Here is a 23,336-nt window from a genome sequence, read left to right on the forward strand (position 1 = left end):
AATAGAGACTGAGAATGACAATTTCAGGCACGACAGCCCCATTGCTGCCTCCCAGTCTGTCTCGCATATGGGCACATAATACATCTGCCTACATTAACCATAATCCTCTCCTGCTTACGTCACATACCCGGACGTGACGATGACCCTGTTGTATTCATCCTCATAGCCTCTTCCTGTCCCACCAACCCGCCCTTGGCCTATAAAAGATGTGATCACTTCCTGAATAAACGAGGCTTGATTGGATTCTCTTGACTTGCTTCAATCTCTCTTTGTCTCCCCCCCCCCCATTCTACTAATCCCCATTGGCCCTCCAGGTACACCCCATGGATTGATCCGTGGGCTGGATCAAAAGAACTTTGCCAAATAGCAGAAAAGACAAACCATCAGGACACAGTGCAGCATACTCTAGGTCCTGCAGGGTAAGATATGTCAGCCAGTGTTTCTGGAGTGCTCTAGAAACCTGGTAAGTACTTGTCTAGCATTCCTAAGCTTATAACCCTTCCCCAGATCCTGGGAGATAGGTACAATAGTTGTTATTCTGTGATGAATTCTATTTTCCAGAAATGGTTAGTGATGCCCTTTCCCATATCACCTACTCTTCTGAAATTCCATCCACATTCTCAGTGGGATATAGACCCCACTTTTTCTCCCTGTGAGTCTGGGACATCAAAGCCATGTCACTTGTGCCTTGTAGCTCCTCGAGGGTGTGTAGTGAGACACTTCCCTGGGGTTCTCTTTTCAAATGGAGCCTCCATGCTGTCAGAAGCCCCAGGTCCCTAGGACCATGCATAGTGGACCACAGCTGCAGTGAGCTTTCCCTATCACCATGTGAAGGATCCACTTTGAGCATCAAGTAGAGACATCAGGGGGCAGGGACCAGCCATTGTGTGGTGGACATCATCAACCTAGAGCCACGCAGCTCAGCCCTGTCAAAGGACTAGAGCTTTGAAAGGTGCCTAATACATTGCTGCTTTAGAACACTAATTATCGAGGTGGATATAGAGTCACAACAAGAAGCTACATCACACCCCCATTTTACAGATAGGGAAGCTGAGACACCAAAAGGTTAAATAATTTCTCCAAGTCCTACAGTGTTTCTAAGATTGGAAGACAGATAAGGTAACTTTATTTCTCTGTCCTTCTCTGCTCCCTTCTGGAATGCATCCTGCCTTCTCACCAGCACCACTCAGGGGCTGCAGGCTTCACGCATGGGCAGAATGACCTTCTGTAGCAAATCTTTTCTTCCTAAATAACTTCCCTTCCTTTTTTTTTTCTATTAGCAATGACTTTCTTTTCCCCACAGAAACATTAGAGTTGGACAGGGAAATTAAAATGGCAAATCTGATACAGCTTTGAAAAATACAGAACATAAATTACTATCACATTAAGATGATTACAGCCCAGGAATGACAGGCAGAGGTAATGAGAAAAGGACCTCTCTTCTAGAGAGCAAAGCAATTATCCTGCAGGACTGGAAGTCAGCTGTAAATCTCAGACACACTGCTGCTTGCTTCTTGCACAGAGCTGGTATTGCTGTGTCATTGTTGTGTTACTTAATGATGCCAATTATTTAAAAATTAAGCACAGGCGATTTCATGACACAGTGTTTGTTATACTCAAGTGGAGCTGATCTCAGCTTTGCTTCAGGGCACCCCAGCCACCTTTGTGGCTCTTTCTCAAGCCTTTTGTGTTTTCTTAAGCGCTGTATTTTTTTAGGCAAACACTTTTAGTGGAAATTTCTGACATAAAAATTTTAAAAGGTCAACTTTATGATGAAGTACAGCAGCTTAGGTAGACTACATGGCACTCCGGACTCATGAAGCTAAGCGCCTTTTCATGGCATAACTCCCTGAAGTGTCCACATGGGAAACTGAGCAAGACAAAATCAGGCTGCATCTGCCTCTCTTGCTTCCAGTTCCACTGGGCCTTCCTGAAATGAGTGATGTCATTAAAAAAAAAATCACCCAGAGCCCATGAAATACAACACTCAGCAAAAGCCCGATGATGACAGTTTACATACATCCATCTCTGCATGTGCACATGCAGTTGAGTCACCTGTTTGGTCACAGGTGTATTTTCAAGCAAGTCACTGATAGTACAACACCACAACACAAGGATTTCGAAGCGATGATGCACACGCAACTCCCAGCTTATTTACCTGAACTGGCTGCGTCCAGACGGGCGGTGTTTCAACCACGCAGTGCCAGCTTGTGGGGTACAGGAGTTTAAAGGACAGGGCTCAACCAAAGCTGGGTTCTTCCTAGAAGAAGAGCTTTAAGAAATATTTCTGGAAGGCGGGCGCACACTATTCCTGGAGCCCAGCCTATTTGGGACTCCTGCACCACACCATCTGGGTGCAGAGGAAGGGCTGGGCGGATCTGGGGCACCTGCATCTGCCTCCCCATGTGTCTGGAGGATTGTGGATATCTCAGCAAGCAGGCGAGCATCACAGGTTCCGGAGGCCCCGTGGCCTGCGGTAAGTGCTCAGTGCACTCTGCCTAAAGCCCAGACTGTTTGGGACCCTCCAGGCTTCCGGGTGCAGTGAAGTGGATAAGTGGGTTTGAGGCATCTACATCCGCCTCCCCATTCCAGCTGCCCCTGGAGAACTGTGAAGTTTCCAGCAAGCAGGTGGGTGCACACTATCCCCGGAGCCCAGGCTCCTGCACCATACCATCTGTGTGCAGAGGAAGGGCTGGGCGGATCTGGGGTGCCAGTGAAGTGCATAAGTGCGTTTGAGGCGCCAGTGAAGTGCATAAGTGGGTTTGAGGCATCTACATCCGCCTCCCCATTCTGGCTGCACTTGGAGAACTGTGGAGCTTCCAGCAAGCAGGTGGGCACACAGTGTCCCTGGAGCCCAGCTTATCTGGAACTACTGAGTTCTAAACAGGCAGAAGAGGGCCATTGGTTCTAGAGGCCCAGTGGGTTGGGGGAACTGGGTGCCAGAGTCCCAGGAGCTGCGAACATAGAAGTGGATTTCCAACAGACCCTGAGGAAGCTTTCAAATAACACTTGAAACACAAAAATATAGACAAATGACAAAACGAAAGACCAAATTACAACCTCAAACCTCCAGCCCATCTCAAGAATCCCTAGGAGCGATGTATATAGAAGAAAATATATGCCATTCACCTCAAATATTGGACATAATAGCTACTCAAATTAACAAGCAACTCCAGGAAGCTTTAAAGGAATTCAAACTCAAAATAATCTCCCAGGTAAAAGAAGAAATGATAAAAGAAATAAAAGAGATTCTGAATATATCTAAAGAAAACACAGTTTAAAAATTGGAGGAACTAAACAAAAAGATAGAATCCTTAGATGAGCAATATAAGAAACAAATAGAATACATAATGCAGATGCACAGAGATATACAGAAAATAAAAAACTCCACTGAAAGTTGTAAAAACCGCCTCAATGAAAGTGAAAATAGAATTTCAGACCTTGAAGACAGGATTGCAGCTAGTGAACAGGAAAGGAAAGATCTTTTAAAAATAACAAGGAATCAGGAAATAACAATTCAACAACTGCAAGATGATGCAAAGAAAAATAACATAAGATTGATAGGGATTAATAAAAAAGAAGGAGACAACATAAAGATATCAAGAGGATATTTAGAGAAGTAATACCTGAAAATTTCCCAAGCATGAGATCAGAAACCTACATCAGGATCAGTGAAGCATATAGAACTCCAAATAGTCATAACCAAAATAAAACTACACCCAGACATATAATAATCACCATCCCAGAAATCCAACACAAGAATAGATTATTAAAAGCTGTCAGAGAGAAAAGACAGATCACTTATAAAGGAAAACCTATCAGAATAACAGCAGACTTCTCAGCACAACAATAAAGTCAAGAAGAGCATGGAGTGAAGTATTCCAGATACTAAAGCAAAATGATTTCCAACCTAGACTGATGTACCCTGCAAAACTATCATTCAAAATTGATGGTGAAATATGATACTTCCATGACAAAGAACAGCTGAAGAACTTCATGAACACCAAGCCAACCCTGCAAAAAATATTGAAAGACAGTTTAGATACACAAAGGAAAAAACCACTAAGCAAAGCAGATAATTAAGCAGAACAGAAAGATAAAGATGCAACAGCAGAGAGATAACATGTCAACAATAAATCAGCATTTAACAGTTATAACCATTAATGTAAATGGTCTCAATGTACCAATTAAAAGAAACAGACTAGCAGAATGGATCAAGAAACAAAATCCAACCATATGCTGTTTACAGGAAACCCATCTAACCCAGAAGGATACTCACAGACTGAAAGTCAAAGGATGGAAAACAATACTTCATGCAGCAGGAATCCAAAAAAAAAGCAGGAGTAGCCATTCTATTTGCCGACAACGTGAACTTTAAACAAACAATGACCATAAAGGACAAAGAAGGTCACTACATACTCGTTAGGTGAAAACTCCAAGAGGAAGTGATAACTATCTTAAATATATATGCACCAAACTCCAGAGCACCCAGTTATATAAAACAACTATTAACAGAAATGAAAACTCAAATTATCAGTAACACAATTGTATCAGGAGACCTTAATACGCCATTGACACCAAGGGACAGATCAAAAAATGAGCAAAGAAATAACAGAACTGAATCACACCTGCGAACAAATGGATTTGATAGACATATACAGAATTTTCCACCCAACTACATCAGAGTACACATTCTTCTCAGCAGTACATGGATAATTCTCTAAAATAGATCATATATTAGCTCACAGAACATATTTAAACAAATGCAAAAGAGTTGAAATTATCCCTTGCATGTTATCGGATCATAGTGCTTTGAAATTAGAAATTAATGATAAAAGATCCTGCAAAAATCCCACAAACACATGGAAACTGAATAACACACTCTTGAATAATCAGTGGGTCACAAAAAAATTAAAGAAGAAATTAAACAATACCTACAAGAAAATGAAAATGCAGATATAACTTACCGGAATCTGTGGGATGCAATGAAAGCCGTCCTGAGAGGAAAATTTATTGCACTGAGTTCCCACATCAGGAAAACAGAATAAATACAAATAAATAACCTGATGCTACACCTCAAACAGTCAGAAAAAGAAGAGCAAGTCAAGCCCAAAGCCAAAAGAAGTGAGGGAATTATAAAAATCAGAGCAGAAATCAATGCAATAGAGACTAAGAAAACAATCCAAAGAATCAATGAATTAAAGAGTTGGTTCTTTGAAAGAATAAATAAAATCGATAAGCCCCTAGCCAATCTTATTAAAAGAAGGGAGGAAAAAGCTCAAATTCATGCAATAAGAAATGAAAAAGGTGAAATCACTGCAGACTCCACAGAAATTCAGATCATCAACACCTATTTCAAAAACCTCTACTCTCAAAGGTTTGATAACACAAAAGAAATAGACAGATTCTTAGAAACATATGAAGTACCAAACTAGATCAAGAGGATGTAAAACTGCTGAATAACCCAATATCTGTTAATGAAATTGAAAATGTAATTAAGTCCTTATCTACAAAGAAGAGTCCAGGTCCAGATGGATTCACTGCAGAATTCTACAAGAAATACAAAGAAGACCTAATGCCGACACTCCTCAAGCTATTCAATGAAATTGAAAGGGAAGCAATCCTTCCTAAGTCATTCCTGGAAGCAAATAATACTCTAGTACCAAAACCTGAGAAAGACCCAACTAAAAAAGATAACTATAGACCAATCTCCCTAATGAGCACAGATGCAAAAATCCTCAATAAAATATTGGCAAATAGGATTCAGCAAATCATTAAGACGATTATACACCATGACCAAGTGGGATTCATCCCAGGAATGCAAGGATGGGTCAACATACGTAAATCAATAAATGTAATCCACCATATCAATAAAGCCAAAAGTAAGAATCACATGATCATTTCTATGATGCAGAAAAAGCCTTCGATAAGGTCCAACATTTATTCATGATAAAAACTCTACAGAAAATTGGAATAGATGATCTTTACCTCAATAAAATAAAGGCCATTTATGACCAAGCAACAGCCACCATCATACTAAATGGCCAGAAATTGAAAGCCTTTACTTTAAAACCAGGCACAAGACAAGGATGTCCTTTATCACCACTCCTATTTAACATAGTACTGGAAGTACTAGCCAAAGCAATTAGACAAGAGAGAGAAATAAAAGGGGTAAAGATAGGAAAAGATGAAGTTAAATTATCATTGTTTGAAGATGACATGATACTCTACATAGAAGACCCCCTAAACTCCATTGAAAGACTCTTAGATATAATAAGTAAATTCAGTAATGTAGCTGGATACAAAATCAATACTCAGAAATCAATAGCATTCCTATACACTAACAAAAAAACCACAGAGAGGGAAATAAGAGAAACCACTCTCTTCACACTAGCAAGCAACAAAGTGAAATATTTAGGATTTACTCTTACAAAAGAAGTGAAAGACCTATACAGGGAAAATTATAATACACTGAAAAAAGAAATTGAAGATGATCTCAGAAAATGGAAAGACATCCCTTGCTCATGGATAGGAAGAACAAACATTGTGAAAATGGCCATTCTCCCAAAACTGTTATACAGATTTAATGTAATCCCAATAAAAATACCATCAACATACCTTATAAATCTAGAGAAATCACTCCTAAAATTCATCTGGAACCAGAAGAGACCTAGAATAGCAAAGGCAATTCTAAGCAGCAAAGGCAAGGCAGGAGGCATCACAATCCCTGACTTGAAGTTATACTACAAAGCAACAGTAGTAAAATCAACATGGTATTGGAATCAAAACAGAGACAAAGATCAATGGGATAGATCAGAATATACAACCACAACTACAAACACACTCAACCACCTTATCTTTGATAAAAGAGCCAAGCAGGTTCACTGGAAGAATGACAGTCTCTTTAACAAATGGTGCTGGAAAACCTGGCTCTCCATTTGCCAAAAACTAAAGCTAGACCCATGTCTATCACCATGTACTAAATTAAAATCAAAATGGGTCAAAGATCTGAATATTAAAACAGAAACACTAAATCTATTGGAAGACAAATTGGGTAGAAACCTTGATGACATAGGAGTAGGTAGAGAATTCATGAATAGGACTCAAACCGCAGGCGAAGTACTTCCCAGAATCAATAGCTGGGACCACTTCTCATTAAAAAGTTTCTGCATGTCAAAAGAAATCTCCAGCATAGTGAAAAGAAAACCCACAAACTGGGAAAAGATTTTAGTGAACTCTCTCTCAGACAAGGGACTCTTGTTCAAAACATATAAAGAATTAAAAAAACTCAGACCCCCAAAATTCAAAGATCCAATCCAAAAATGGGCATCTGACATGAATACGCACTTCTCAGATGAAGAAATACAAATGGCAAATAAATACATGAAAAAGTGTTCATCATCATTGGTCATTAGAGAAATGCAAATTAAACCACACTGAGATTCCATCTCACTCCTGAAAGAATGGCCAGGATCAAAACAAGCAACAACAACAAATGCTGGAGAGGCTGTGGGGAAAAAAGAACTCTCCTACACTGTTGGTAGGAGTGTAGAGTGGTACAACCTTTGTGGAGGTCAGTCTGGAGATTTCTCAAAAAGCTGGGATTGGAAGTCCCATTTATTCCAGCTATTCTACTTCTAGGCATATTCCCAGAAGAACTGAAAGCATCATACCACAGTGATATATGTGCACCTATGTTTATAGCAGCACAATTTGTAATCGCCAGATCTTGGAAACAACCCAAGTGTCCATCAACTGAGGAATGGATAAAAAAGTTGTGGTTTTTCTATACAATGGAGTATTACTCAGCTATAAAGAAGGATCACATTGAGATATTTATCAATAAATGGGCGCAGCTTGAGACCATACTCATAAGTGAAATAAATCAATTTCGCATGTGCGAATACCGAATAGTTTCCCTAATGTAAGTATTGATTCAAATATATAAAAGTATGTGGTAATCATGATTCCCCAATATGTGGCCTTGAAGCCTTATAAAGTTTTCACTTATTAATTGGATGGCTTTATTCTGGGTTTCTTGATATGGAAATATTTGAAGCTATAGTATATGAAGTTATATTCAAATATTTCAAGGAAAAAGACAGACACTATGGTAACTACTATTAAGGCGGGTTATTTGGTGGTGAAGCACTAGGTTGCTGAAACAGTCATGCTTTGACCTGTATTGTTATGTTGTTATGTCCTCTTTTATCTCAATCTCTCCCTTATTCATTAAAAAATTATTTAGGTATTTTTTCTGTTTTTTTTAATTAAGGGGAAAAATTAAAAATATTAGCAGGATATATTATAGTAACTTTTTTTTTATTTCCTATTAACTTGATTTTAAGTCCTGTAATACTCCCAGTATCTTGTTTTGACTGATTAGACTCTGTTCCATTCTGTATGATAGTATCAAGTTTGAGGGTATAGGCAACTACTTTGAAGGCAGTAAGATTCACTATGATGCCCAATCGGGTTTGACTATTATCTCTTTTGGAAGTCCTGTAATGTTTACAATGTTTAAGTTTTATTGGTCTTGTTCTCTACTGTTTTGTTCAACTTTATAATACCTAATGAGATAGACAATTCTTTTTAAGGAAGCAAGAGGCATTATGGTAACCATTGTTCATAACCTTGTACTCTGTTTTTACATCACGTACTATGTCTATCCTTGGTTTTGACTGACAGCTTTGTTTTGCCATATTTGACTTTATTCTCTTCTAAAAAAAAGTAATAAGAACTAAGGAGTAATAAAACCCAAAATGTGTAAATTTTGTTGTAAAAAAGAGAGGGAAAAAAGTGCTCTAAAGGATCCAACTGCAAGTCTGTTTAGGGGTGTTAAATAGCTGACCATATTAATGTTTTTGGTTGGATCATTGAACACAAATGTTTGCAGTCTCTCTGTTTGAATGTCCACTTTGTAAGCTTTGATACTGTGACTTGAGCAACTATCTCTAAGATGATAATGTGTAATCTATTAACTGGTGATTTCTTATTTTTTTTTTTGTAGTTCTGTATTACTTGTACCCTAACACCACTTTGTTTTGTTTTGTTTTTTCTCTTTTTCCTTTTAAATAAAATTTTAAAAAAAGAAATATTTCTGTTCCTGACCTCCATGAGACAATCAAATGATTTCAGTTTGCTTGCTAGGGTAATACCACTTAGCAATCTGGATTTAAAATAATAAAGGTTGAAAAGATATAAGTGCTGTAAATAAAGAAGAAACGTCTATCAGCCTTAGTCTGTGGCCTGAAACCTGACATCAGGTTCTACTGGAGGTCATAACAACTGCTCATGGAAAGTACATGGTAAGTCGTCACGCTGTTTCTCAGTTAGGAGAGTCCTGGAATGACAAAGACACACAGAAGGGTACTTCTAGCTGCAGCCTGAGAAAGCCATAGATATTTGTGATAGGATGAAGCAAATTATGAGTTATAAAATTAAGATCTAATTTAGGTATTACATGAGTAATGAGACACTAAGATTAAAAATCTATTGAGTAACTAACCAAGGATTAAGCGGGGAGCACTGTCTTCTAATTAATTTGATTGTATTTTTCAATCTAAGATTTTTTTCCTTCTTCTTCTGATACTCACATCTCAGTCCACTACTATTTTTTTTATGTTTATTATGTTTACATCCTAGAAAGCAGGAAATCTAATTTCTTTCTTTCTATGTTTTGTGGACTCTATAAGACCTAAAAGTTCTGACTAGTGGGCCTTTAATAATTACAGTACACTTTAATTTAAAAAGGCTTTTCAAGACTTACAGAAACTCTTGGGTTAGAACTGATTAATATTACGATTTTTAGTTTGCAATGGAGATGGTGCTTGAATAACTCCCCGAGATCATGCAGTCTGTCTATAGAAGCGATTCCACAGTTTAGCTTTCTTTCTTTATGGAGGCAGTTACTAACACCCAAGCAAGTGTGTTTGGAGCTCAGTCATAAAAGTGACAAATAACAGTTCTTACAGCTGCCCAACAAGTCCTCCAAATGGTTCGATTTCAATCTTCCAGACCCACTGAGTGACTGCTAATTATTCTCCTGCACAAAACAAGCTCTTAGGTTTTTGGTTCCTATAAACAACCGGTACAGGAGACACGTGTTAGTGGCCTGTGAGGCTTAAGGTGGAACGTAAAGGTAACTGTCAGGGCAACACAGAGAACCGAGTATTTTCTTTTGTTTCGGGGGTTTTATTTGGTTTTTTCAGGATGACAGCTTGACACGTAAGAGTACAGGGCAGAAAAGGGGGACATCCATCATCTACCCAAAATACAGCAAGTCTGGAGGCCTAGTTCCCATCCCACGGGGCTCAGGGCAGCACAAGGCGCATGCGACAGGGACAAAAGTCTGAGCTGAAAGTAGTTTCCACACCAACCTGTGTGTTCTTTGGATCCCCCATATCAGCAGTTTGCCTTCCACTTTCTTTGCACTTAAGGTGCACACAGCACAGTCCTCTGGGGGCACGCCCTCTCGAGTTGCAGGTTGGTGTCCAGAGGCCAGCGGCGCTCCCTGGAGTAGACTAGAGTAGGTCTAAGGTTGGGTCATTCCGGCCACTATCATCCCACAGGACTGTTGCACTCAGAGACGTGACAGAGGCGTGTTTACCACCTTTCATGCTATCAGAAACCAAGTCCCTAAGTGGATTTCACAAAAAGTATGTGCAAGAGTGGTGACATCTTTTATATTTATCTGGAATTCATTTTATTGCTCTGGTAATACTAGCCCTTGGAAACCCTCCATGAGTTTACAAAGCTGGAATCTGAGCCGATCTATGTCTGTGAAATACATAAAACTTCTAACATTTAAATTATTTCTGAGGTAAGGGTAGAGAGGACAGTTTATTCACCTCTGATGGGCCACAGATATTATGCACGTTGAAAATGTTTCTTTTTTTCTGAGCAAGTGACAATAGCAGTAAACTCTCCAGGAAAGTCAAATGAAGGTATTGAAAGAGAACAGTTCTGTCTAAACACCACTGAAAAAACACTGCCCAATTAAAACACATGCGCACACACTCACACACACACACATACACACAGACAAAGGCAGAAAAGCTGCAAACTGTATATTACATATTACAGAAGTCCTACCAGGGTTAAAATAGCAGCATCAACAATAACTCCAATAGCTCCACAACAAAAGGAAACAAAAATTTCACTTAATTTATTTGCCTTTTTTAGCAGGAGAAATTCAAGTATTTTTACTAAATATCCTGGCACACTTAGCTGACTGTATAAATACAGTATTCACTGCTGTCCATAAATATTCATATTAATTTTCTGGCTAAGAAATCAATTTCATGCTAGCAGGATAACAGTGCAAAGTGGCTAGATTAAACCAGGGCTCCCAGCTGCATGTTTCTTAGCACCCAAAATAACCCTGTGGTCTGCGTGGGTCACCCTGGAGAGGCACCATAACTACATCACGATGCGCTGATTGCTATGGATTCCGCAGCCTTTCCTGCCCCTGCCTGCTCTGCTCAGAGTGGCTGCTGGCATCAAGCTCTTGTCTGTTTCTTTGCTTTTTTGTCTGTGATCTTGGACTTGTGTGTACTAGGCAAGTGTTCTACCACTGAACTTCACCCTCCACTTTTTGTTTCTTGTACAGAATCTACTCCCAAAAAGGATTTAAAGAAAATGAACTATGGTTCTTTATTGGTTTATGAGGAAACGCTTTCTAGGGAAGTCATGATCCAAGGTAGGAACACAGCAATGAATGGACTCAGTGCAGAGACAGAAAGTTCACTGGGCTAAAGTCTTATCATCAGCTGGTGCTACTTTACTGCTGCTGCTTCTAGTGGGTAACTAAAGCTGCTATGCGATTTATGCAGAGGCGAAAGGGACAAGGGTATACTTAATGGACAGGGGAATGGAGCACTGTTTGCAGAGTGCCTGACTGTGATGGTTTGATCACAAGGATTGCACCAGTGAGCCTCCTACTCTTCTTACTGACCATGTACAAGGAGGCAGAAGCCTGGACACCAGGGCACAGAGCATGCATTATTTTTTGCCCAAGATAATGTTCCTTAAAGGAGACATATCTAGATATACATCTATCTGTTCATGTACACTTGTTAGTGACGTACTCTATTAAGTATTCATATAGGGGGCTTACATGCTTTTATTTATTTATTTATTTATTTATTCATTTTTGGTCTTTTTGAGACAAAGTTTCATTGTGTAGTTCACGCTGGCCTTGAGCTCAGTTTGTAGCCCAGGTTGGTCTTGAAATCACAACAATCCTCCTGTCTCAGTCTCCTGAGCGCTGGAATTATAGGTGTGCACCACCACACCCAGCTACATGCTTTTAAACAAATGCTAAAGCACTTAGAAGAATGTTGTCAAGTGGTCAAGTGGTGGAATAATGTATGTGACGCAAATCTCAGGTCATTGTCTTGGGTTTCCGATTTTCACAGTAATTTGTTTTCAGTGTGTTATAAAAATGGATATATTTTGCTAACATTCTATGTTGGGAGCCTGGCCGAGTGATATGAGGCCTGTGGAGAGGAGTGAAGCCTGAGCTAGATTGCCCCTCCCATCGACCGAGTGGTATGAGGCCTGTGGTGAGGAGTGAAGCCTGAGCTAGATTACCCCTCCCATCGAATAAGCCAAGATGGCACCCATTTCCTGCTCCCTAGCTAGTAAACAACACGCCCTGTGAGCTAGTCTGCCCAGCAACAGCTGACGCTGGCCAATCAGCTCGTCTTGCCTACTTTGATGTGATTGGTTACTGTGTCCATATATATGCTGGCACCACCCCTGGGGCGAACACACACACACTAGGAAGAAGGATTGCTGAGGGAAGCACACAAGGAGCCGCAGGGAGCGGACCAGAGGAGGCTTCCCTCAGGCGGGGTCCGAGATCCCGGAGCAGAGCGTACGGAGAGAGAAAATAAACCAAAGGCTATCCGCCAACTACTCGTGTCGTGTGTTTTTTCCTGCCGGCCGGGATCGACACCGACATTTGGTGGCCCGTACGGGGAACTGATCACCCCCGAGACGAGGCGGACGACGCTCCAGTATTGCTCTGCAGGACAGGTGAGTAGGGGATAGACCTGGGCTCTGGGTGGCGCGCACCTACAGGGCTTTTTAGACTCCCCTCAAGCTCACGTGTATGTGGCAGGTTAGCCTCACACGGTGAGAACGAACTCCTCAGTGACAGGCATGGGCAACTTACCCACTAAGAGTTCCAAGTCACTGGTAAGAGCGGTGAAAGACCTGCTCAAGATTTCAGGCATATCAATGAGCTCCAAGACACTTACGGAATTTCTCCAACAAGTAGATGAGGCGGCACCCTGGTTCCTGCCGACGGGGCACTTGTCCCTACCTTGCTGGGAGAAATTAGGTAAGGATTTAGAAAGAGCAGAAGAGGAGCGCCGACTCCCGCTTTCGGTTCGGCCGCTCTGGGAGATGATTCATTCCTGCCTCAAAGGGGAGAGGAATGGGGCTAAGGATAGCGCCGATGGGCTCTCTCAGGCCCGCCGAGCTTTTGAAGGGGCCCGCTCGGAGTCCTCCCGAGAGGGGTCCGTCGCAGGGAGCGTGCAGAGGCGTTCGCGAGAGCGAGGCAAGAGAGAGGTGCCCCCTGCCTCGGATTCCTCGGGCTCAGATACCTCGGAAGGCGAGGACAATGAAGCAAGTGACCCCCCTAATCCCTTCACAGCCTTACGTAGAGACCTAGTCAAGATGCAGACAGACCTAGAGAAGGGAAGGAAACTCCTGAGCACTCCCCAACGGAAAGTCGCAGAGCCTTCCGCGCCACCCTGGGAGGTCCCAAACGCCGGTTCCTGTGGTGAGATGGCGGCCTGGGGCCTTCCTCCGTCACCCCCCCCATGGAGGGAGTGGCCTGGACCGTCGTCACATGCAGGGCCGCCATCTTGTCTGCCTGGCGACCCGCCATCTTGTGCCCCAAAGACTGGTCGGCCATGTTACAAAGAGATACAATTTTGTGATAGGGAGGGACAGACATCTCATGGGGAGGCACCACCCTGCGAAAAAATGCCAAGGTCCCAGGGAAGGTATTTTCGCAGATGGACATTTAGAATGGAACAGATTCCTCAAGGGGCGAATGAGTATGAACAATGTGGGCTTTATCCGGTGCTCCTGGCGCAAGGCCAAGGACCCAATTACTGGGAACCACTGGAGACCAAGCAAATTAAGGAGCTTAAAAATGCGGTTGCCACATTTGGCCCTACTGCTCCTTACACTATAACAATGTTGGAGAATCTGTCTGCCGGTGGCTTTCTGACGCCCAGTGATTGGGCCCAACTGGCTAAAGCCTGCCTGGCCCCCGGGGCTTTTCTGGATTGGCGCGCCTGGTATACTGAGTTCGCCGCCGAACAGGCTGAAAAAAATGCGGCTAGGGGCCATAGAGGGCAAAATGAGGATATGCTTATGGGTAAGGGTCAGTACGCTCAAGATCAAACTAGATTCCCTCCAAATGTGTATGAACAGATACATAACATAGGCATCCGCGCCTGGAAGCAGGTGAGCAACACAGGGGCGGCCTCACAATGCCTCTCTAAAATTGTTCAGGGCAACACAGAACCTTTTGTGGATTTTGTGGCCAGAATGCAGGAGGCAGCTGATAGACTCTTTTCAGATCCGAGTGCTGCTGCTCCTCTTATTAAACAGTTAATCTTCGAGCAGTGCACCAAGGACTGCAGGGCAGCCATAGCACCCCACAAGGGTAAAAACATAGAGGCTTGGATTAAAATTTGTAGAGAAATAGGGGGGCCATTATCCAACTCAGGCGTGGCTGCCCTTTTAGCCGCCGCCTTACAACAGACAGGGCCTCAGAAGGCCAATCACCCTGGTAAGCCCAGGGGATGTTTCCAGTGTGGGGATCCCAGCCATATAAGAAAGAACTGCCCCAAGACCAGACAGGGGGAGTCTGTATCCAAGAGACAGGACTCAGACAGACGAACGGGAACCTGCGAAAGGTGCGGTAAAGGTTCTCACAAAGCAAAAGATTGTAGATCTATTTTTGATGCCCAGGGAAACCGTATTAGTGGCAGGGAGACTACGGAGTCAAAAAACGGCCAGAGGGGGCCCTCCTTACGGACGGGCCCCCACTCCCTAGACAGGACAGCACAAGATGGCACCCCCCTACAGGGGCCACCCCCGGGCCAGCAGGCGTGGACCTCTGTGTCGCCTCCAGACTCCTATTAACACCCGATATGGGCGTTCAGGTGGTTGAAACCACCTCCAAAGGACCGCTACCCGACAAGCTAGTTGGTTTAGTGATTGGACAGTCCTCTACAGCCCTCCGGGGCCTTACCGTAATCCCTGGGGTTGTAGACCCAGATTATTCAGGAAACATCAAAATCATGGTACAATCTCATGTAGGGACCATAGTAATTAATGAGGGGGATAAGATAGCACAACTTTTACTGTTCCCCAGCCTCCATGAGAGACCCCGGTCCGGTCAACGGGTTAGAGGGGGTCAGGGACTTGGCTCCTCTAGGGAAATTTTTGAAGGACTTCATATGACTCTTGATAAAAGGCCCATGCTCTCGCTCAGGGTTAACGGTAAAAGGATAACAGGACTCCTAGATACAGGGGCAGATCGTTCCATCGTCTCCAAGAAAGACTGGCCTCCTAGTTGGCCTACCAACACAGCTGACAACACGCTCCAAGGACTGGGGATAGTGGCTGCCCCCCAGGTTAGTGCCGTGACCCTGCCTTGGGGTGATGAGGAAGGTCACCGAGGACATTTTCAACCTTTTGTTTTGCAGCTGCCAGTATCCTTGTGGGGAAGAGACGTTCTCACCCAGATGGATGTCACTCTTACATCCACCTGCTCTCCCCAAGCCAAAGGGATACTCAAAAATCAGGGATATGTCCCCGGCAAGGGCCTGGGCTCAGCCCTGCAGGGCCGGACATCCCCCGTACCTGTAGAAAAAAGGGAAGGTAGACACGGGTTGGGTTTTTCCTAGGGGCCACTGAGAAACTTCTCCTGCCCGCTCCAATTAAGATTACCTGGAAATCTCAAAATCCAGTTTGGGTGCCTCAGTGGCCCTTACCCAAGGAGAAGCTTTTAGCATTAACTGAGATAGTCAAAACCCAGTTTCAGGCGGGACACGTAAAGCCGTCAACCTCCCCTTGGAATACCCCTGTCTTTGTCATCAGGAAGAAGTCAGGCAAGTGGAGGTTGCTCCATGATCTAAGGGCTGTCAACTCACAGATGCAACCCCTGGGGGCGATCCAGAGGGGACTACCAGCCCTCTCAGCCATCCCTCAGTCCTGGTTAGTTTACGCCATAGATCTTAGAGATTGTTTTTTCTCAATCCCCCTACATCCCGAGGACACCCACAGATTCGCCTTTACCCTACCCACCATTAACCAAGAGAGTCCTGATCAGAGGTACGAGTGGGTTACATTACCCCAGGGTATGGCCAACAGTCCCACCATGTGTCAGATTTATCTTGATTTTCTACTGGCCCCCTTACGTGAAGCCTTCCCCAGAGTTAGGTGTATTCATTACATGGATGATCTGCTAATCAGTGCAAAAGATATGACTGAGTTGGAGGATATGCTAGGCCAATTGGTCAAGGCCCTGAGAAAGGCGAATTTACATATTGCCCCTGACAAGATTCAGGGAGGAGACATAGTGACCTACTTGGGCACCAAAGTCTCCCCCACATCGATTTCTCCACAAAAGGTAACCATCAGAACAGATAGTCTGAGGACCTTAAATGACATGCAAAAGCTACTGGGAGATATAAACTGGATCAGACCTTATTTACACATCCCTAACTCGGACTTAAAGCCCCTGTTCGACCTCCTGAAAGGAGACTCGGATATTGCCTCCCCCAGGGAGTTCACCCCGGAAGCCAGAGTTGCTCTGAGAAAGATAGAGGAAGCCCTAAGTACAGCTACATTGCGGAGAATTGACTCAGAACAGCCTTTTGAGGTCTGCTTGTTGCAGACCGTTTCTCAACCTACGGCAGTGATTTGGCAAAAGGGACCACTTTTGTGGGTGCACCCTAAGGTCTCACCTGCCAAGATTATCGAACATTATCCGGAAACAGTCGCTTCCCTGGCCTTGGAGGCACATGGCAGGGCTATCCAACATTTTGGCTCTGCACCCCATGCTATTCGGGTACCTTATACCGCTTCTCAAATAAAAATCCTGACTGCTTGTATAGATACTTGGGCCATCCTGAGATGTGTTTTTCTTGGGGAGATAGACAACCAGTTCCCCAAGGACCCTATACTACAGTTTGTTACTCAACATCCGGTGATATTTCCAAAAATCACCGCGTCCACACCTCTTACTCCTGCAACGACAGTCTATACGGACGGGTCAAAAACCGGGATAGGGGCCTATGTGGTCTCAGGTATGCCCCCGATCAGCATACAATTTGAACCAGATCAACCACAAGTGGTAGAGTTACAGATTGTACGAACTGTCCTTGAGAAGTTCCCAGGAGCCCTTAATATTATCTCTGATTCAAAATATGTGATCAATGCCGTACAGGTCCTTGAGACTGCAGGCCCGATTAAGCCAACCTCCAAAGTGACTAATTTGTTTTTGTCCATCCAGACTCTGCTTAAAAATAGGCACAACAAAATATACATCACTCACATAAGGGCACATACACGCCTACCAGGGCCCATGGTACAGGGCAATGCGGCTGCTGACGTGGCCACTCGCCCGTTGTGGATACTCAATATGTTATCTTCAATAGAACAAGCCCGTCTGTTTCATGACAGATTTCATGTCAACGCCAGGACCTTAGCCAACCAGTACCACATTTCCAGGGCTGACGCGCGGGACATCGTACGGTTATGCGGCTCTTGCGCCACATACACACCCGCCGTATCAACGGGAGTTAACCCCAGGGGATTGATTCCTGGCGACACTTGGCAAATGGATGTCACACATATGACGGAATTCGGATCTCTTAAATATGTTCATGTCTCTACGGACACCTGCTCTCATATTATATTCGCGACTGCTGAAACAGGCGAAAAGGCGTCTCATGTGATTAATCATTGCCTGACAGCTTGGGCCGCATGGGATAAACCAAAAATATTAAAAACTGATAACGGACCAGCTTATACAAGCAAAGCCTTTAATGAGTTCTGTGAAAAAATGGGGGTACAGTTGAAACATGGCATCCCATACAATCCCCAAGGTCAAGGAATTATTGAAAGGGCTCATAGGAGCCTTAAAGAAATTCTACAAAAACAAAAAGGGGGAATAAGTCAGGGCCTGCCCCCAAAGGCACGGCTCTCCATGGCATTGTTCACATACAATTTTTTGAACCTGAACAACAACAATCATTCCCCGGCTATGGAACATTGTAATCCATCTCCTGGCAATAGGGGATGGGTGAAATGGAAAGATGTCCTGACGGGACAATGGATGGGCCCGGATCCAGTAGTTAGCTGGAACCGAGGTGCGGTTTGTGTTTTCCCACAGGAACCAGGACGAGAACCATTGTGGGTCCCAGAGCGGCTGACGCGCGTGGCGAATCCAACGAAACACAATGCAGGAGACACTCCAAAACTCAACGGCAGCGGACAGCCTGATCAAGATCGGTCCGACCAAGATATTGCTGCTTGACCGAGGAATACCGTATGACTTATGGGACACAATAATGATTATGCTCTCGATGGTAATTGGCTCTCTTTTAGGGTACGGTGCAGCCAGAGTGGCTAGGCCACGCCGCCTTCCGGCAGCCCCCTTCCTTCTGGCTTTGATGCTCACCACTACTACTGAAATAGGAGCAGACTTGGTGTGGGCAGCAATACATCACCCGCCAGCGCTAGCCGCTATTTCCACTACAGCCCCCTCTCTCCCAAAGTTGTATGCGAAAAACTGCTCCGCCAGATTGCCTTGCATACCAGATATACCACTGACCATCAGACCCATACGTTTTGACCTTCCCATCACTAATGATGTGGTCATTTTTTCCACTAATAGTAACCCCTCGTGTCATCGGGGATCCTGCGTTAGCTTCCTGCCCCTCCTTGTAAAGTGGTATAATACCTCCCTGACAGTGAGGTTGTCTGTCCCATCCCTGCATTCGCCTGGATGTTTTAAAGCCGGCCTACTTAGCGGCAGAGTCATCACTTTTAACTCAACCTGCAAACCCCGAGCAGCCATGCACACCCGTCCCGATTTCCCCACATGCCCATACCGTGTGTCCCCAAGCCGAAAAAGACAGATGGTGGACCTGTCACAACTTTCATGGCAGCCCTGTACTGTCGACGGCGTGGGAGTGACTCATCTAAACATGTCTTGGTGGTCCCGGTTTTCTCCTCCATCCGGTAGTAACAACATATTCGCGCTGACCTGGTGGGAGTCCTACCTGAGAGTGAACAACAGGTTGGCAATAAGTTTCCCCTTCCCCCTTAATGAAAATTGGTTGTGCCTTTCCACCGGAGCCTGCATGGACTTAAGACCCATGCTCGCTATTAACGCTTCTGCCTCTAATGGAACCACCAATGTCACCCTTAATTCTGAGGCTGCATGCGTAAAACCGCCCTACTTGTGGGTATTCTCTGTTGACATCACCTTCAGATGCAGTAACCAACCATGCTTTACAGGGAACTGCTGGAATGGGTCTTTCCCGTATGCTATGTTGGCTCTTCGACCCCCACTGATGTGGGTTCCCTTTAACGAATCTGTTTGGGTTCATCCCGTCTATCAGCAGGACCAACTACCCGTGCTCAGACGTAAGAGAGATTTTGGGATCACAGCGGCCCTGACAGCACTGTTCGTGACTCTGACTGCGACGGCTGTGACGGCTGCCGTTGCTCTGACCCAGTCTACGCTGACGGCTCAGGCCTTTGCCAATCTTACAGACACCACCTCCCTGGCGCTGAGGGAGCAACAAGAAGTTAACCTCCTCCAGCACAACGCCATAATGGCGTTACAGCAACAGATCGACCTAATCGCTCAGGAAGTCCAGGGACTCTGGGAGGTGGCTAACAATTTGTGTGACGCCAGATGGGCATTCACCCAGTTGTGCGTTACCCCCATCCAGGTCAACCGTTCGGCTTACAGGCAATTTCAGGATTATGTTCTTACCACCTATAATTCTTCCTTTTGGAATGCTAGCGTGCGCCTGGATATGACTATCCGACAGCTAGATCAGATAGAGGTGCCTATACTTACAGCCTCCTTTTTTGATGATGTCCTAAGCCAGATAGGCTCCTTCTTCAAACCTTCGTCACTTCTTGCGTATGGGATCATTCTTGCCCTCATGGTTGTCACTCTCGTGACTCTTAGGTGCCTGCGGTCGATAAGGGCGACCCAGAAGACACATATGACATTGATGATGTTGCTGGCCCAGAGTCAAGGGGATTCCACACCTAGCGTTTTCTGGGCTCAGGCTAGAAAGGCACGGCTCCTTTAACAAGTATGTGGCTGCCCTCGCCATTATTCTTACGGATATTCTAGTATTATTACGTACGTCTCCTTCCCCGTCGCGGCTGCGAACCTAGACTAGAAGGGCCCCACGCTTAAGACGTGTTCCCATTGATAATTAGAAAATAGTGATTAGCGATTGTAGTGAACGGGGATTATGGTTGGTAATTAGTGATTACGCGGTTCCTCAAATGTCACTCGGCGGACCCCTCCGTGTCTCCCCCAAGATATCAGCTTTAAGAGTTGAGTGGGCAAGCCAACGACGGGTAAGACGGGAGAAATTCTCCTGATCAACCTAAGACAGGCTCCACTCCAAGGGTCCTCTAGGGAGTGAGAGTTATGGCATTGAGATGCGAGACCAAGGGTACTGCAGTGCCATCCGCCTCAAGGGTTGAGGGGAAGGCAGGAATGAATGTCTATATGCATCCAGGTTCGGTTCACAAAAGCCTGGCCCTGCAAAAAAATGAACCACTCACCTTGAGCATGGTCCTGGCGCAAGGATATGCACGAGACAAGGTGATGCACAGCAGGGTATAGACCTCTACATTCTCTCATGCCTCGGCCTACAAAATAGGCCCACTCTCAGACACCACACATGGACCCGCACACCGCACTATCTTAATAAATAAAGAAGGGGGAGATGTTGGGAGCCTGGCCGAGTGATATGAGGCCTGTGGAGAGGAGTGAAGCCTGAGCTAGATTGCCCCTCCCATCGACCGAGTGGTATGAGGCCTGTGGTGAGGAGTGAAGCCTGAGCTAGATTACCCCTCCCATCGAATAAGCCAAGATGGCACCCATTTCCTGCTCCCTAGCTAGTAAACAACACGCCCTGTGAGCTAGTCTGCCCAGCAACAGCTGACGCTGGCCAATCAGCTCGTCTTGCCTACTTTGATGTGATTGGTTACTGTGTCCATATATATGCTGGCACCACCCCTGGGGCGAACACACACACACTAGGAAGAAGGATTGCTGAGGGAAGCACACAAGGAGCCGCAGGGAGCGGACCAGAGGAGGCTTCCCTCAGGCGGGGTCCGAGATCCCGGAGCAGAGCGTACGGAGAGAGAAAATAAACCAAAGGCTATCCGCCAACTACTCGTGTCGTGTGTTTTTTCCTGCCGGCCGGGATCGACACCGACAATTCTACAGACTAATAGCAAGGAAGGAGGCAGAGGCAGTTCCGGAGGCCCCTGTTCTCACACCGGGTCCCTCTGGGGTCTCTCAGAATGCTTTCCGACAGGCTCTGAGACAGGAAGTGTGAGATTGCGGGTGTAAAGAATGGTCCATTTCCCACATCTGGACCTTGTTGACATCTGCTGGCATGATGCTCCTCGCTCCCCAGGGCACAGGTGCCAGACTTTCAGTGCTGGAACTCACAGTCTTCGTGGTTCGCCTTCACCTACTCCACTGGTTCACTGACTTCTTCCCTGGGGACGCCAGCAGCCTCTCTCCTCCTCTCCCCAGGCTCGATGGGTGCTCCTGGCCAAGCTCTCCAACTGCTAAGCATTTTTAAAAATACTATTAGCTACTTTGTAAAATTTAGTTTATTTGTTCATCTTCAACTAGAAATACACCACTGAGCACAGGACCTTCTATGTAAAAGGACCCCGTCTTTCCATGTGGACACTTGCTGGACCAGTGCATGATGGACCCATGCATCCATGGACCCATGGGTGCACCCTTGCTGCACCCATGAATGATGATGTGAAACCAGTGAATATAAGGAAGGTTCCCACAAGTGGGCGGGACATTCAGAACTATAAACTGCTTCCCTTACAAAACACATAGAATGTGTATATTAATAATGGAGTCTGTATCACAAAATTTATTTTTCAAACTGATCTTTTATTATTATATATGAAGTCACAATAGTCTCCAATAAAGTCATGAAACCTCTTAGTTTCTATCTATAAGACAAATAACTTAAGATTCACTTTAGCCAGTAATACAGCATGCCTGTAATCCCGGCACTTGGGGGAGGATCACTGTGAGTTTGAGTCCTGAACTTCATAGCAAGACCTTGTCTCAAAAAACCAAAATATGAATTCATGCCCATTCATCTAATATAGTTTTCATTTGGTTTTTGACTAGGACCGTGAAGCAAACAGTTACTTTATGAGAATACTTTGTTTCAGTGAATACTATATCACTACCAACTCACTTATTAAGATCTGGGAAAAAATAACAAAAATAGTTATTTTTATTATGTCCATTATACTTTTACTGCTAAGGAAAGTATTTTTTTTTCAAAAGTTAGCAATGGGATATTACTTCTCTAATGGATTGGTAAACTATAATTTGGAATAGTTAAATAGCTTTTCAAATAAGAGCAAATGCATTCATATATATAGTGACAGATCTTACGATAGAGGGGATTTTAGCTACTTTTAATGAAAATAGAAAATACTTAGCTTTAGTCACCTATCACACTCCAGTACCTTTATAATGTACCTTGAAATACCAAAGTGTAACTGATTGCATTTGGATCATTTGAAGATTATGCAGAAATTACAACGTACCAGGATGAGGCTAAAAAGAGGAGAGACGCGATCCCAGTAAGATCTGTATTCAAAATAGAAAGTACATTATAACATAGAATTGAGGTTATTAGCATGAGATTTTCTAGTTCTCTGCTGCAGGCCAGGCTGGTGATGATGATCATGGAGTTGAAAAATCAAAAGATCAAAGCATTCTAAGGGTAATACTGGCTTTCTGAATAGGTAGACACAGTCACACTTGGGTGATTAGGAAGAAAGGAATGGAAACTCGAGAATTGATGCTGGTCAGGTGGCTGTGTGTCCTGCTAGCACTGCGCAGAGGCAGAGCCCGCAGAGAGGGCCCAGGCCTTCGCTAACCTGAACTTCCAGCAAAGGCACTTATCTGAAGAGCCAGAAAATCAATCGTAAAGAATCTGAATTAATATCGTAGTGACAGGAGCAGGTCCGGGGCTTGAGGC

At 44.3% G+C, this 23,336-nt stretch overlaps 2 protein-coding genes across 9 annotated transcripts in view; one reads left to right on the forward strand and one right to left on the reverse strand.

Moving 5' to 3' along the window:
• Nucleotides 1-23,336, reverse strand: part of Nkain2 (sodium/potassium transporting ATPase interacting 2) — a 945,741-nt gene that overhangs the window by 121,348 nt on the left and 801,057 nt on the right. The gene's annotated exons all lie outside the window — the stretch shown is intronic.
• Nucleotides 12,475-21,472, forward strand: LOC134472767 (uncharacterized). Its single transcript, XM_063235053.1, has 2 exons — nucleotides 12,475-13,041; nucleotides 18,431-21,472. Exon 2 carries the CDS (start codon nucleotides 18,498-18,500, stop codon nucleotides 20,370-20,372), a length of 1,875 nt encoding a protein of 624 aa, XP_063091123.1. The 5' UTR covers nucleotides 12,475-13,041; nucleotides 18,431-18,497; the 3' UTR covers nucleotides 20,373-21,472.

This window comes from Cavia porcellus, unplaced genomic scaffold, assembly GCF_034190915.1.
Source record: "Cavia porcellus strain 051 isolate PalLab524CR breed Dunkin Hartley unplaced genomic scaffold, mCavPor4.1 scaffold_24, whole genome shotgun sequence".
Classification (NCBI taxonomy): domain Eukaryota; kingdom Metazoa; phylum Chordata; class Mammalia; order Rodentia; family Caviidae; genus Cavia; species Cavia porcellus.